General features: G+C 40.0%; 2 protein-coding genes across 2 annotated transcripts in view; both read right to left on the bottom strand.

Annotated features, from left to right (window-relative positions):
* Nucleotides 1–558: 558 nt before the first annotated feature.
* LOC115028803 (uncharacterized protein C1orf115-like) lies at nucleotides 559–3,117 on the bottom strand. Its single transcript, XM_029462644.1, has 2 exons — nucleotides 2,679–3,117; nucleotides 559–1,495 (listed from the first exon to the last, which is right to left on the bottom strand). Exons 1-2 carry the CDS (start codon nucleotides 3,057–3,059, stop codon nucleotides 1,358–1,360), a joined length of 519 nt encoding a protein of 172 aa, XP_029318504.1. The 5' UTR covers nucleotides 3,060–3,117; the 3' UTR covers nucleotides 559–1,357.
* A 4,408-nt stretch (nucleotides 3,118–7,525) lies between these two features.
* LOC115003909 (structural maintenance of chromosomes protein 6) overlaps nucleotides 7,526–15,703 on the bottom strand; it is a 10,339-nt gene continuing 2,161 nt past the window's right edge. Inside the window, exons 6-26 of the mRNA XM_029425850.1 lie at nucleotides 15,568–15,675; nucleotides 15,377–15,478; nucleotides 14,844–14,963; nucleotides 14,592–14,690; nucleotides 14,264–14,410; nucleotides 13,933–14,021; nucleotides 13,621–13,785; nucleotides 13,339–13,517; nucleotides 12,874–13,075; nucleotides 12,433–12,547; nucleotides 11,408–11,568; nucleotides 10,984–11,118; nucleotides 10,695–10,776; nucleotides 10,258–10,428; nucleotides 9,991–10,128; nucleotides 9,481–9,626; nucleotides 9,191–9,316; nucleotides 8,888–8,993; nucleotides 8,614–8,766; nucleotides 8,282–8,379; nucleotides 7,526–8,047 (exon numbers count right to left, since the gene is read on the bottom strand). Coding sequence (XP_029281710.1) covers nucleotides 7,957–8,047; nucleotides 8,282–8,379; nucleotides 8,614–8,766; nucleotides 8,888–8,993; nucleotides 9,191–9,316; nucleotides 9,481–9,626; nucleotides 9,991–10,128; nucleotides 10,258–10,428; nucleotides 10,695–10,776; nucleotides 10,984–11,118; nucleotides 11,408–11,568; nucleotides 12,433–12,547; nucleotides 12,874–13,075; nucleotides 13,339–13,517; nucleotides 13,621–13,785; nucleotides 13,933–14,021; nucleotides 14,264–14,410; nucleotides 14,592–14,690; nucleotides 14,844–14,963; nucleotides 15,377–15,478; nucleotides 15,568–15,675 — 2,733 coding nt within the window. The 3' untranslated portion in view covers nucleotides 7,526–7,956. The remainder of the gene's footprint in view (nucleotides 8,048–8,281; nucleotides 8,380–8,613; nucleotides 8,767–8,887; nucleotides 8,994–9,190; nucleotides 9,317–9,480; nucleotides 9,627–9,990; nucleotides 10,129–10,257; nucleotides 10,429–10,694; nucleotides 10,777–10,983; nucleotides 11,119–11,407; nucleotides 11,569–12,432; nucleotides 12,548–12,873; nucleotides 13,076–13,338; nucleotides 13,518–13,620; nucleotides 13,786–13,932; nucleotides 14,022–14,263; nucleotides 14,411–14,591; nucleotides 14,691–14,843; nucleotides 14,964–15,376; nucleotides 15,479–15,567; nucleotides 15,676–15,703) is intronic.

Raw genomic sequence — 15,703 nt, 5'->3', positions numbered from 1 at the left:
TAGATAGCATTGATCTTGTGAACTTCTTTGCAAAAAATCACATTATACAATTTATGAATTTTATTTAATAATTTAGACAATTGGTTAATCATTTTTTAGAGTTAGTGCAAACTTTTGCAAAAGGTTGTGGGTTGGTACTAGACCGCTACAGCCTCTTTCCAGTTTGTGGCAACTTTCCCTTCTCCAATACTTTATTATAAGTAAAATGTATTTATCTCACTAAGATGATTTATCATCACATAACACATTTGGTCTGTCCTCACTTTGCTAAGGGCACCATTCAGTTCTGCGTTTGTAAATTAAATACTTATTTGATATTTTTATTTTGTAATATCATTCTTCGTTATTGTAGCTTCTCTCCTTCTTTGCCCCTCCTCACAAATGTTTGTGCCAGCGTCTCAGCTTTTCCTCCGATTCACAAAACGTTCTTATTTCCTTACATTAGCTTGCATCCTTTTATATTTAATACTATTCTTGAAAGGAGTTATTTTTTAACAATAAGCTTTATTTCAAGACTTTATTGCTGTTTCACTCTCCTTTGTCGACCATTAACAATAATTGAGTTTTGTCGCAGTTTTTTAGCATTTTATCACACACCAACTTACAAATATCGTGACTTGCAAAACCTTTAAAACTGAACCCACACACAAACAGAAACACTGAATTTGTTTTGAACTCCCGTCAAAAGACGTTCCAATCTGAGAATCATCTTAAACTTGTCTTTTCCGATACTTTACTGATGATCACTTTCCTGCCTGTAAGGGGTTTCTGCTCTGATCACTTTATCGTCAGTTACAGTAAATGTTCCTGTCCTACTGCAGGTGCCACGTTCAACATTACCCCTCTGAACACATACTAACACCAGCTAGATGCTTGACTAGAAAAACATTCTCCAAGTGAAGAAATTATAACTTTACAGACTGAATGTTATCTTAACTATGTACAATTCTGCAAATCTGGGTAAAAAGCAGCCAATACTGTATATTATGACCAACAACAAGACATCAGGATTGGTAACATCAACAACATGTTACAACTGTACAGGTGTAAATAATGAAATAAATGACGGTTGATTAGAAGATCATTAATGTTATAAGTAACACCTGTGTTTTTCCTGCTTTGACGAGTTAAAAATGTCTACTGTGAAATAGACCTACCGTATTTCACATAAGCACAACTTTATCACTTAGTTTCCTACAGCACAAGAAACGTATTTTATTACAATTTGTGGAAACGAATATGAAAAATAAAACAAATATTACAAACATATTAAAAGTATTCGACTTTGTGCCCGTATGTTTACTGGTATGTACAATAGAGCTTGCAAAGAAACTGGAGGAGGTGCACGTGGCTCGGCTCAGGTCGTGTTTCTGCCTGGGTGAAAGTCGGGGACAAAAGCAGCAGCCACCGTGATTGGAGTGGAGTATCCGAGGGCAAAATTATACAGACCAAGCATTAGACACTTCCAGGTGGAGCGCAGGGCCTTGCCAACATTCTGAAAGACAAACACACAGCCATAGATGAATCATTATGCTGTAGAGTTAGTTGGTGTTGTACAATGACAAATACATTTCCTTGGATTCATTGAATGATAGATTGTGTTATCAGTGGTTTTGACAGAATTAAGTTTAAAAAAAAAAGAAAGAAAGTGAATTAAGAGGCAGAAACTTGCACATGTGGTGGTTTTAGAACAATAGCACCACAGGAGGAGAGGTGCAGTCTGTATGTATCCCTGAAACGTAAACAAAAAGCCTATTGTCTCCTATACTCTGAACAGGAAAAGGCTGACCGGCTGAAGCGGATACAGGAAGTCAGATGTTTAAGTAAACTAGAGAAAAAACAATCCCACTTCTTTAACCTTCCTAGGGTCTTCGGGTCAAATTGACCCGTTTTAAAATGTCAACATCATGGAAAAGTATGTTAAAATATTTATTTCTGTATGAAACTTCTTCTGCTTGGCTTATTTACTGTACTAAACATGTGATATCTTCTCTCAATATTTTCAAAAGTAAACTAAAAACATATCTCTTTACTTTAGCCTTTTAATGGTGATATTTTACACAATCTTTAATGCTGCTATTGGTATTTTCTAGTAAACATTGCAGACTATTTACAGACACATACTTCGTTAGTTTTTTTTTTAACCTTGAAGTGTTTTCCTATGTTCAGAACAAGCAGTTGGAGTATGCATGTTTGTTTTTTTGTTTTTAATGAATATATAAATAAATAATGTAGTATGTAGGGACTCTTCTCCTCGACTCACTAGTTGAAGTTATTTAAAACTTAAAACTGATTGAGTCAACTACCAAACTAATGACTGTGTACAGATTATAAAATGGCATAATCATAGTTTGAAAACTCCAAAATCAGCCAGGTGGTTACGATCTGCATGATTGAGTAAAGTCGCCCGGAAGAGCTGAACAGATCCGATCTGACAATTTCAGGGGCGCCACATCTGAGGAAAGCACACCTCCTCATGAACAGCTGACATTCATCAGGTTAATGCCGTTAAGAGAATTTGAGTGAACCTCAAAGAGAAAAAGTGAGAATACAAAAATGCATGAGGTCTTTACAAAAAGAATCCTCACATTTGATCTAAACCACAGAGAAACTATTAGAGAATACATTCTCATGTTCATTGAATATTTACAAGAAAATGTAAAAGTGAGAACACCAACCTTCCTGACTTTTTTGTACTTTTCTTTCTTCCTCTTCTTCTTCTCTTCTGTCCTGACTTGCGCCTCATCATCCACCAGCGGCTCATACCTCTCTGGGTGAAATGCAAAATGAACTTCTCTGTGGCTCTTCTCGTCTTGTCTGCTGTTGTCGTCCAGTGACTGGCCGGAGTGAGACGCACTCTCTTGGTGATCGACATGCCGATGATATTTTACTGCTCGTACATTCAGAGTCTCACCTGACGCTGAATATCTGTCAAACAACCTTGATGGAAGAGATTTATGCTTCATGTTGACCGCTTGTCGCAGAAGGGATATAATAAAAAAAAGAAGTACCACTTTCCTCAGGAGGTCAGGTATGTTGTCAACAGATGTTATGTGCATGAGTGGAAGTGCATTCCATTGGACCGCCTTGTGGGGAGGATTTGGCACAGAGCTCTTAAAGGTGCAAATCCTTCCTCTCACAAGACTGACTTAATATGGTGCAGGACGTATGGTCTTCATGAAAAAAAACATAACAATAAAATAAATATAAATGTATATTTGTCCACTGTTCTGTGCTATAACTGCATTTTCTGTATGATTCCAATAATTTGGATCATTTTTATAGTCATAATTGCTGAATTTGCGTATTCTCTTTTCAGATTCAGGGAGAGATGCGAGCTGAGCCTCACCTGGGATTGCGCAAGTCATTGCAAACTAGGTTGAGCGCATGCATTTGTCTCGTGCCTGTTGCTATCTCTCTGTATGTCTCCAATATAATGTTTACAGACACTTTTATTATGCGTCCTGACTTTCCATAGTCCAGTTAATGCAGGGCAGGGCAGACCAAAGAGCCGGATGTGGCCCGCGGGCCGTACAATGCCCAGAGCCAGCAATATATTGTAAATGTAAACACATAAGGGACAGGTTCAGGAATTACATGTTTATTTGAAGTATGTATTACTTGTACATACATGTTTATAAGATGTATGTATTTTAATTGCATATATACATTTTATTCATAAATATATGTATTTTAAAGCATTTAGCAGCGATATTACAGGGCAAAGTCACAGATCAGTGTCTCACACAGCAGTAGTTGGGGAGGTTTAAAGGCTTCCCAATCAAAATACAGAACGATAATACGGTTTATTTGACATCTATATGAAGGGAAACTCCTTTGCTATCAGTTCGAATAGATTTGACACTTTATCACTTCCTGTAGATGAGTATTTCATACATTTATTGGCGAAGAGGAAACACAAAACTGTTGAGTCTCCAGGGTTCGATTGGTGGCGTGCTTCTTTGATTAGGCGAACGTGTTCAGTTGTAACTGTCCAATGAGCGACACGCAACGGCCGATTTTAACTGACCAATGAGCGACGAGATGAGGCTATATAAACCACCGGTTTGAGGCCGTTGGTCATTCTGCAGGAGAAAACGAGACAAGCAGGTAGGCAGGCAGCAACAGGAGCGGCACTAACAGCTAGCTAGGAGCGGCGGTAACAGCTAGCTAGGACCGGCGCTAGTACAAAGCACCACACACCAGGGCAGGCCAAATGAGTCTTGGCGACCGCAATTGCCCGATCGCCGGCGACCAATAAAACCCCAGGGGGCCTAATAAGCCAAGCCGGTGCGAGCGGCGGTCAAATGAGCCAAGGCGGCCCTATACATGGGAGGTCATGGGGAGGGGCGAAATGATTGGGGAGGGGGGGCCAATTGTGCCCTAAAAATTGATATAAAAAAAAAGAAAGAAAAGTAATAAAAAAAGAAGAAGTAAAAAACAAAAACAAATACATATATATATATGTATGTATATACACATGTATGTATATACATACATGTGTATGTATATACACATACATGTGTGTATATATATATATACACATGTATATACATGTATGTATATATACATACATACATGTATATATATGTATATACATACATGTATGTACATATACACATATATGTATGTTATGTATATATACACATATATGTATGTTATGTATATACACATATATGTATGTATATACATATATATATATATATATATATATATATACACATATATGTATGTATATACATATATGCATGTATATACATATATATATATATACACATATATGTATATATACACATATGTACGTATGTATACATGTATGTATATATATATATATATATATATATATATATATATATATATATACACACATGTATGTATATATATATACACATATATGTGTTTATGTATGTATATATATGTATATATTTATATGTGTGTATACCTATATATATATATATATATATATATATATATATATACACACACATATATGTATATACATGTATATATCACTGTTATAATTATTGAGGCATTAATGCATCATTATTGTTGCAGGTGGTAAAGGATGGTAAAGGTGGTATAGGTGGTAAGGCCGCATGAGAAACCCGAGCTGTGTTGGAGGGCCGAATAAACAATAAATTGAACTTAATTCTGCTCAATATTCATTTTCTCCCATTGTAAAAAGCAGTACATTATATATTTTGATTAGCTTCTACTGGTAATCAAAAGAATAAGGATATTCTCTTCCAATAAATATATGAAATTGTAGAGTGGGTCAAATAGGAAAATACTCCTAGAGAAGTAATAAACAGTAAAAACAATCATTACATCAGTATTCTTCACAGACCAATACTGAAAAGGTGTTTCACAGTATGTAAAGATAAGCAAGTAATCAACTTTATACAAAAAGCAATAAGTGCTTTTGATGTTTTTCAGTTCACTTTACTTGTTCAGTGAGAAACATCCAGTCTGTCTTGGGCTTGAACAAGTGCACTGAAATCTGGTTGAATGACTGAGGTGGATATGTGCAGGACAGTTGACAGGTGATCATCAGTGATAGAGGATCTGTATCTGGATTTGTTGAACTTCATCACTGAGAATGTCTGTTCACATATGTAGGTAGATCCAAAGAGGACCAGAATCTTCTGAGCATGTCTCCTCATGTGTGGAAAGTTCTCCTCTTTCAGGGAAGAGTAAAACTCAGGCAGTGAGACTGACCCAAAGTGCTCTGACAGAAGTGTGTCAGACTGCAGGTCAATGAGTTCAAGCTGAACATCACTTGGTGCATCATCCACATTGCATGTAAATGGGGAAAAACCATGTGCATTTCATTCTCAACTGTTTTAAAGTCTTGAAATCACCTCCAAAACTCATCATGCAGTGCTTCTAACATGGATGAGTACCTGTGGAGGTGATCAGCTGATGGTGTGGCTTCCTTCAGTGTTGGCAAGTGGGTGATAATGTTGTCCTCCATTTGGCTTGAGAGAAGCTGCAACTTTCTCATGAAAGCCTTCACTGCACTGTACATTTCATGCACAAAAAGGCCCTTGCATTGCAGTTTGACATTTAGTTAATTCATTAGTGCAGTCACATCTACAGCAAAACCCATGTCTGCCATCCAGTCTGCATCTGAAAGCTGTGGGACGTCTTTTCCTTTCTTCACACAGAAGTCTTGACTCTCTTCTCTCAGGTCCCACTCTCTTTGCCCAGGCTGAGCCACTTGACAGCAGGCGTAGTCTCATTTTCCTCCAAAAGTGCAACAAACTGTGTGTCACAGTGCTTGACATCAAACAAGCTCTTGCCCTGATGAAGTTAACTATTTTAGTTACATCAACAACATGGTTAATTTGTAGAACTGACTTACACAACACTTCCTGATGTATAACACAATGCAACAATACCAGTTTCTGTTCAGGGTTCATTTCTGTCACTTTATACTGCATTCTCTTCAAAAGTCCAACATTGTTCCCCTGTCAGATTTGGACAACCATCCGTTGTCACGCCTGCCAGCTTGTCACATTTCAGTCCCAACTTGTCCACACATGCATTTACCTCCGTGAACACATCACTCCCTGTTGTTGTCCCTCTCATTGACTGCGTGGCTTCTCAAATGCCTCCTTTTTCTCCGGGACATATGAGTGCTGCAGAATCCACCAAACACTCCTTGATAAACTCTCAGTCAGAAAACGGTTTACTTTTTCTAGCGATTTTGTGGGATAAGACATAACTTGTGTTGACAGCTGCATCTCTGGATGTGCAATGTTTTGTAAAAAGTCCTTGTTGGTTTTGCAGTTTAGCTAGCAAAGCACCCGACTCCTTTTCCCGCTCTTCATCAGACAAGTTCTTGAACGCGACTCAAATTGTAATCCTTGAACACAGCGACCTGCGCACCACAAACTAAGCACACGGCTTTACCTTTGACTTATGTAAATAAATACTTAGCAGTTCATGTCTTCTTGAAAACGCGGCATTCTGTATCAATCTTTCTTATTTTGGCGTGAGCGGACATTTTGAGGACTAGCCGGCCAGCATTAGTTGTAAATAAAGAAAAACAGCACCCTTTTCAAAATAATAGCAAGTTAGAAAGTTATTTACACCATGCACGCAATACAATGGTGTTGCTTTTATTTTGAAAAGGGTGCAGTTTAAAAATATATATATACTTTTTCATATAATGTTATAATTTACGATTGTCCTCGTACAATGCCCAGGTCTGAGTTAATGTATGTAAGTAACATGGTGAATAAGCTACTCAGTTGGGTTCATATCTTTGTAAATCTGACTCTGAAAGAGTCAGTGCCTCCCCAGCCATGAACCTCACCGCACGTCACTGATATGGTGTAATGTTGAATGTTTCAGTACAGATCCAAATCAAAATGACTTTTATCCAGTGAATAATGAGCAGAAGAAAACCACAAGATATGCGTTTACTGTGAAAAAAAACCCCCAAAAAAAACATATGACCTCCAGTTAGAGACAATTGAGGTGGAAATTGTCCTGACACATAAAAAACACAAACACTGTATTTGTCTCTTAACTTGTTTGGTTTAATGAACATTAAATATATCTAACAATGACATCATTAACTTATTTTAAAATTGGATATAAACATATGTTCCCTCCCTGTGCAGTACCCATCTATGTAACAGTGCTTACACTATTGTGTTGGTACTTGCATTCAGTGTTGTAGTACAAAACATTTAACACAATGTCTACTAAACAGAAATTTAAACAATTTGTATTACTTTTGATCACTGACAGAAGTAATCCTTAAAAGCAAAGCCCTCTTGATGGGTAGAGAACAACATCTGGTTGCACTTCTTTAACATGACAACTGTCCCCAGAAGACAGGAATCGGTACACTCCCGCATCTTGCCCTGATGGAGAGTCTTGGCATCTTCTGCTGGTCTGATCAAAAATTTGATGATTGGACGGTTAAATTACCAGCTAACAATACTACCGGTCCTCAACTTGATTTTTTTGTGCGTCGTCACGGTCTGGATCTTTTAGACGGAGGATGCGGATGATTTTACTCTCTGGAAGAGAGCTGAAACAAAAAGAAGAAAAGCAACAAAGATGACAACGTGACAGTGAGGTTAAGTGGCTGGTGCTCGTTCCCAGAGAAACTAAGCAGCATGCTAAAATTACATGGCCTTTAGCCCTGAATGGATTTACTCCATCAGAGCTCATTAGGTGAATATATACAGTAACTAAGTCAATAAATGACATCTGGGTGGTCTAACTGTGTTGATAAACAAAGAGATGTTGCATCAGTGAATACCTCATGCTCTGCGGTGTGAGGAAGATGAACTGTCTGTAGCGCTGACCGGCAGCCACCTTCAGCATCATGTCCATTGATATCCTCCTGTTTACCATGTCCTAATTCAAACAAAACCAAAGATTCATGTTATCCTTTGATAAATAAGGCTAAACACAGTGGGACAATTTCATGTAATGCCAAGGACCTTGCATTTGAACTTCCTCCAAACTTCCCCCGTCTCCCTCTAATGCCTATTCAATGCTATGAAACTAGGGGAACACAAAATTAAAAAAGGCAGTGTGCACTCTAATCCAGACGAACTTGCAATATCAGGAAAACCTGTCTGTTATTACCATGTAAACGTCAAACTCATCAAGACAGCGGAAAGGCGCCTCTGTGATGGCCCAAAGGGAGAGAACAAAGCAAACGGTGGAGAAGGAGCGCTCGCCTCCCGACAGAGAACGCATGTCACTCAAGTCAGCCTTGTTTCCCTGACCTGGCTGCACCTACAGAGCAATGGAGGAGAAATCAGTTTTGTACAAGAAATCTTTGATCTGAGAATTTCACTTTATGCCACCTGGCTAAGAAGCTACAGTTTCACAGGCGGTGTAGACGGATGAATCTTACTGCGATGGAGAGGGTTTCATTCTTGTGGTTAAAGGTCATACTTCCAGTGTAGCCTCTCTGCGCCAGCGTGCTATCGAAGTAGTATTTACAGCGGGCCGAGAGGAACCTAAGAGACGCAGAGAAAAGGAAGGAAGGAGGGCGGAAAGATAGTAAATCTAGGAACACACTAAATAAGTTTATTTATTGATTTTGTTCATCCATTAGCTCAAAGAGAAATATGAAAACAAATTAAAGAGCATTTCAGTTCTACCAATGGCAAAGTAAAAGGCCATTTTTCTTGGACACAATTTCTCACCAACTTACCTCCTGAGCTCAGCGTAAACCTGGAGTCTCTGGTTCATAACACTATCGAGACTTTTGATGAAGCCGTTGAGGTTCTTCATTTGCTGTGCCATGTTCTTGTAGTTCTCCAGAGCCTCGTGGTACTGCCTAGACATGAGGAAGAAAGGTAACAGAAAGAAAGGTTTACATGTTAAAATGAATTCATTCAAGTGAAGATATTTCATAATAGTGTAGGCAGCTCATCATTTATGTCATGAGACTACATTGCAATCATTACATTATCATCTGACATCAGGGTCTAAGTCACATACTTCACAACCTCCTCGCGGTCCCCCTGCTGTTCCTGCTGGGTGGTGATCTTCACCTTGAGACGGTTGATCTCGCTGTCCAGACTCCTGGCTGTCCTTCGTACTTCCACGCGCTCTGGACAGATTTCTGTGGCCTTTTCCACAGAACTCTGAACCGCAGGGTGAAACAAATCTGAATTTAACAGTTATTTAAAGCAAAGTGTACTATAGATTAGTAATATAACATAATTACAAATGAAACATCTGTGCTTTTGTCTGAATATTGCAAATGCTGTGCACAATTTTGATGAGCTCAGTGTGCAAATAATGAAGTAATATTTCTCTGATCGGGATCTAGGACCCACTATAACGTCTACTGAAAACACCCCCCCCCCCGCTGGTTTAAAAACAAGCAAAAAGGCAAAAATAAAATGATAAGAAATTGTTCGAGTTATTACATTCTTTAGAATTAGCCATGATGTCCTGTGATTTACACCTGTCTCAAGTTGCCCCTTGCATCTCCGTTTGGCGTACCTGAAGTTCCCGTTCCTTGCTTTCCTGGTTGGCCTCAAGGGTCTGTATGTTGAGGAGATGGGCACTGCGTTTCTCGTCATAGTGTTTCTTGTGATGCTTGCACTTCATCACGTCCTGATCAGTCTTACTCAGCTCCTCCTGTAGGAAAGGACAAGCACTCAAAGCATGAGCTTCACCCAGTAGTCAGGCGATGATGCTGACAATAAGTCACCAAAACACAATTAATAATCGGACCGCCCGTTAGTGACCTATGGTCTACAGTATTACCTTGACTGGGTCGGCCTCTTCGGCAGCCGTGTTGATCTGCTCTTTGTGCTGCTTGTACTCCTGCTCTGCCTTCTCATAGGAGACCTTACACTCAGCCATCTGAGCTTGTGCCTCGTCGTACTCGGCACGCTTGGACGAGATCTTAGACACAATCTCTTGAAGATCTTCCTCCTGTAATAAGAGTCGGGACAGTTATGACAAAATTATGACTTCGATACAGATACTGTAACGATACCGCGGCAAAAACCTGTTAGGGTGTACCCTACGATCCCTTTCAAGTATCAGTATACTGTTCAACAATAAGTGGTGACAGCCGCACATAACATGGAGCATCTGATTGCAAAAATACTATTTTGCTATATGTATCTACTGAGATGAGTACAATTGAAGCCTATCAGGTCTGATTATTGTCGTGCATTGATGTGTTCTGTACAAACCAGGGGATTGAGGTCCTCTGACTGAGGCTCTTCCGCATGCTGTAGTTCTGTCAACTCCAGCTCTATCTTCGTGGCTTGTTCTGGAACAATGCAGAAAATATATCAGAGAGTAGAATGCTACAAATTAGATTTATTTATCTTGTTTTTCCAACTAAAAAGGTCAACTGTGGAAGGAAAAACATAAAGTATCGCCAATTCTGCTTTTGATTTCAAAGGTCAAAAAACAAAAGCTCATTAAACCATGCACCAATAAGTGTTACAGGCATTGGTGAGAGGTAGGAGTGTTACTTTGATAGTCCTCTGCTCTACTTGGGTTCTTCTCAGCAGCACTTCGTTCTGTTTGATGTCGTCATCTAACTTTTTCATCTGTTGCTGGAAGCGAGCTGCCTGAGCGTTCTGGTTCTCGATCTCCTTCTGCAAGTGCCTGAGAGAAAAGAGAGGACCCAAGAGACAGAGAAAGTTTTGAGACAGAATAAGACAGAAGCTTTAAAACAACTCCTCCCTGTTGTGACATGTACAGTGTCCAATAACAATAATGTCCAATAATTGTAGCTAAACAAGTCCATCAACTATACACTCTTTCTAAATACAACAAGATAAGGTTTGTCAAGATGGAGATGCCCCATGTGACCAAAGAGATCCACAAGTACCCCGACTGGTACAATTTGTCTCACTGCATCCACACACACACACACACACACACACACATTTACCTGATCTCCTCCTCAACATCTCCAGAGAGGTAGTTGGCTCTGGTCTGCTCAGCAGTGTAGCTACGGTTAGTGAAGATCTGATCTCCCTCCTTGGAAAAGGCCTGGTTACAGTTCAGAGGAGGGTTTCTGCCCTGCATCACTCTCCGAGCATCTGTTCGATTCTACACGGCCACACATGCGTACGCAATAAAAACAAACGAAACTCATGTCAAAAAAAAATTTGTTCTCAAGGGGTTTAAACCTCTTAAGGGGTGGGGGACTTTACTCGAAAATACCTACAAAACGACATACCCAAAGTATATTATAAGCTGCTCTTCAACCATTTGCACCAGATGCATGGATTTTGGTCTCATTCAAAGAGAATCTCTTATTGTTCTTGCAAAACAGTGACGAATCACTCCAAGTGCTTCTGGCACTGAGTTATAGTGATCTGAATATACTGAATTTGAAGAAGATACACTCCGTCTGAAGTTTGTTGTTGAAAAAGGTGCCTGAAGATGGGTATAACTGGTAGGTATGGACTGGAAAACACAATAAACACATAGAACCAAGCGTTGTCAAGTTCAGCTTCAAATTTCAGATAAAAAGGGATAAACACCAGGTATTCACAAGCTCAGTACGTTTGGAGATATTATAATATTTCTATTATAAGCTTTCTAACGATATGCGCATTGCGTAAAACCTCCAACTACAGCTGACTGTATACAACACAGGGACACACCAGGAAATAGGCAGACGGCCCGCCCCGTTAAGAAGTTAACAACTTCCGCCAGAAGCGCTACATATGAACTCAGGCGATGATCCTTGATGAATTTACAGACCTACGGAGTTGATTAATCTGTGATCAGATGTTAAATGTTGCATTCACTGAGCTAACTCACCTAAAGCAAATGCACGTGTAAAATAGTTTTACATACTACGTAGTTATGTGAGATAATACATAATTTTTATAATGCTACATCAAGCAGAAAAGATACGTCTAACCGCTACACGTCTTGTGTTGCTGGGACTTTTCCTTTCATTACCTTAATGAGCAGAATGCTCTCTATACCCCGTTGATCGATCAGACAGTTGGCCACAACTGGGTCCTCAATTTCTAGCGCTTGAAGCACTGATGGGTACTCGGGTTGATTCACGCCCCTGACACGAAGACAAAACCAAGAAGTCTGTTAATTAAAGTGATACTTGTAGATGTACTCTGATCAGTTTCTGTATGTGTATTATACTGTTGTACTATTGCCACAAACATGGCTAAATACAGTGTACAGCCATTGTTTTTGTCGCTCGGTCTTTGTCCTGTTATGCTCGTGAGTAAGCTGTATTACACGAGTACATTGTAACCAACATTACTTTAAGCTGACTCATTCTGTTCTCTGTGAAGGAGGACGCTTAATGTTGTCGTTTTTCAGGCAATGCACAAGTAAAACCCAGACGAGCGTTTAGCAAGTATTTTTGCTTGAGCTCACCTCGATCTTGTGTCATGGACACGCGAGAGAAAATGGCTGGTGATGATGGCAGGTCTACGGCCATTTGGGCACACTTTGGCCATGAGGCCCTGCAGCACCTTCTCATCCTCGTGGTTATCACAAGTGAAGGCCTGCAGCTGGCCTTTAAGACATATTTCCACACACAGCGCCAGCTCCGGGTCCTTCAGGCTAATAAGGTGACCTGTAGAAGGGACGGAAATGTAGAAAGAGAAAGCAAGTTAGAAGTGCATTTGTCACAGATGTCCCATTTTGGTTGGGCTTTGGGCACAGCTGGTAGAAGGATAGAAGAAAAGAGGAAAATGTGGGTTTACATAACACTTCATAACAGATAAGGTGACCTTTGGGCGTTTCCTTATGCTTACAATGCATAATTTTTTTGATTCAAAAGGCTAAAAACAGAGTCAGGCGTGGAACATTTTTGCACAACTGGGCACCATCTCTCACCCAGAGGTCCGCGAGGTTTGTGCTTGAGCTGGCCCCTTCTGTGAGCTTCCTCGATGGCGTTGAAGAGTGCGGGCATGTGCTCTCCAAAACGCCGCAGACGATTGGACCGACTGCTCTCCATAGTCCGCTTGTTCCTGGTGTTGGCTTCAATGGATTTGTTGAGCAAAATTTGCTCTCGGCTGAAGACAGAACGAGGCGGGTGTTTTCATTATGTTAGAGACGGTTTCAGTTATTCCACTGCAGTGTGTATCCAACCTTATATATATTACGTTATATCTATACCTCATCTTTCCTTGTTCTTCCCTGGCACGGATGCAGGCGTGCTCATACTGGTCTATCTGCTGGCCCAGAGTGGCGATCTGGTGTTTCAGGTTTTCCAGCTCAGCCTGCATCTGCTCTGCACGCGTCGTCCTGGCCTGGCTCTCCACTCCTGATGTCTGACTGATGCTAGAGGGATACAAATAATAATAAAGTGAAGTGAAAATGAAAATTGTAAAGAGCACCAAAAGCACAGGGAAGTCAACACAGAACAAATACATGTTTTGACTTGAATGCAGCACAGAAGACACGATAAAACAAAAATGAGGGTCGTACCTCAGCTTGAGATCATTTATCCTCGAGGACAGCTGAACCTTGTCCTTTTCCAGGTCCCTCAGGTTAGCCATGCATCTGTGAACAGTGACCTAGCTCCAACACATAGTTGAAGAATAGAAACACAGGTCAGTTACACAACAAGCATCACAATGATAACGATACACAGCAAAGAGTCATATGCCCATGAACATATTTGAGTTAACTCAACTTAAAAAGAGGTCACATCTCTCCATTGCATTTCCTCGGCCAACAGTTACAACCTAAAAATCCCTTCCATATGAAAGTGACTGACGGCTTTACAGCCCGACTGATGCATCGTCTGAACTCTCACCTCGCTGGACTTGAGAAGGGTATTTTGTTTCTGGGCCTCGGACTTGAGCTCAGCGCATTTAGGCTGGAGCTCCTGGACTTGTTGTGTGATTCCCTCCAACTGTTCCTGGATCTGCCTGTATTTCTTCTCAGCCTTCTCGACCTTATTCTGAAATATTACACAAAAGCAGATCAGAGAAGCAGGGGGGTTAAAAGGACAGAAGGAGGCTGTGCGTGGACAAGTGCAAAGTAGTGGTGAGTTACCAAACAGAAGCAGCTGTTACAGGTTAGACAAAAATCACACGCCAGACACTTGATGTTATGGTGAATACTACAGAAATATATCATACCTTCCATTCATCCACCTTCTCATCATATTTCTCCGTAGAATGTCTGTCTGACTGCAGCTTCTCCTTCATTGGCTTTAACTCCTTCTCCATTTCAATCACCTGCAACATTTAAGACACAGTCCATGAAGTTGACCAGATGAACTAAGTTCCACGTAATTATGTTTGCACTTATCGAGTTTCACAGGGACCTGGCGGAGTGGATGAAGGGGTTTGGGAATTCCAAATTGGGAAGAAAAAAAGAAATGATCTCACCAAAGCCCAAGCCATTTGCTTCTGCAACTCCTCCAGTTTGGTGTGCATTTCATCAAATGATTCCAGGTTCTTGTAACGTTCCTCTTTCTCCAGGTACTTCCGCTTCAAGTCTTTTACGCACTGTAAAAGTCATAACAATCAAATAGTCATATAAAGCATTGTTAAAATAGAGGAGTAGCTATGCTTTACTAGCTAGCTTGATTTGTTTTTTTTTAATGGATTTATCGGGGAAGTCTCCCTACGTCTGCTGTTTGGTGCTGAGCAAGTAGTGTACGGTGGGTTCTTAGAGCTTTTTCGCTCAAAACTAACGCTGAAAGTAAATCAAATCTGAACATTTACGGGTCAGACAGCTAAACAATGAGCTGAAAACTCACTATAAAGCTGCGTAAAGCCGAGGGGAGCTGCAGAATCAGGGGAATATTCTCTGTAACTTCATCACTTCCTTTCACATTGTCATTTGAGACAATGTTATTGTAATAAATATTGGTTATGGCTGCTTATGATATGAATGTGTCAGTCAAACTGATTCTTACTTGACTATGTTGCTCAACTTTATCCTCCGTGACATGCTTGGTGGTTTTGATGTAGACAAAATCCTCTCTCATTTGATCCAGTTGGGTAGCTTTCATAAAAAACTGCAAGAGGAATGAAAAGAGAAATGAAGTTCACAAAAACAAAAAATAAAACATTCTCATTTAACAAAAACGCAGTCCTATATGATTACCTTATATTTGTCTCCCTCTCCTTTGGAGTGTAGGAAGTATTTGCTCATCTCTTGAGTGAGAACTGAGACAGGATTGTTGACCTTTGGAAGAAAGTTATGAATGAGTCCCTCTCACCAACACAGGTTTGTCATTTCA

Source organism: Cottoperca gobio, chromosome 24, assembly GCF_900634415.1.
Source record: "Cottoperca gobio chromosome 24, fCotGob3.1, whole genome shotgun sequence".
Lineage (NCBI taxonomy): Eukaryota > Metazoa > Chordata > Actinopteri > Perciformes > Bovichtidae > Cottoperca > Cottoperca gobio.
The sequence above is the reverse complement of the archived record's forward strand: the minus strand, read 5'-3'. Positions and strand labels throughout refer to the sequence as shown.

Bases quoted from the DNA above. Each gene is read 5' to 3' on its own strand.
- LOC115028803 (XM_029462644.1), bottom strand. From the start codon at position 3,059: ATGCACATAACATCTGTTGACAACATACCTGACCTCCTGAGGAAAGTG. The intron at 1,496-2,678 runs GTTGGTGTTCTC...TTTGTCTTTCAG, and splicing joins AGTACAAAAAAGTCAGGAAG to AATGTTGGCAAGGCCCTGCG.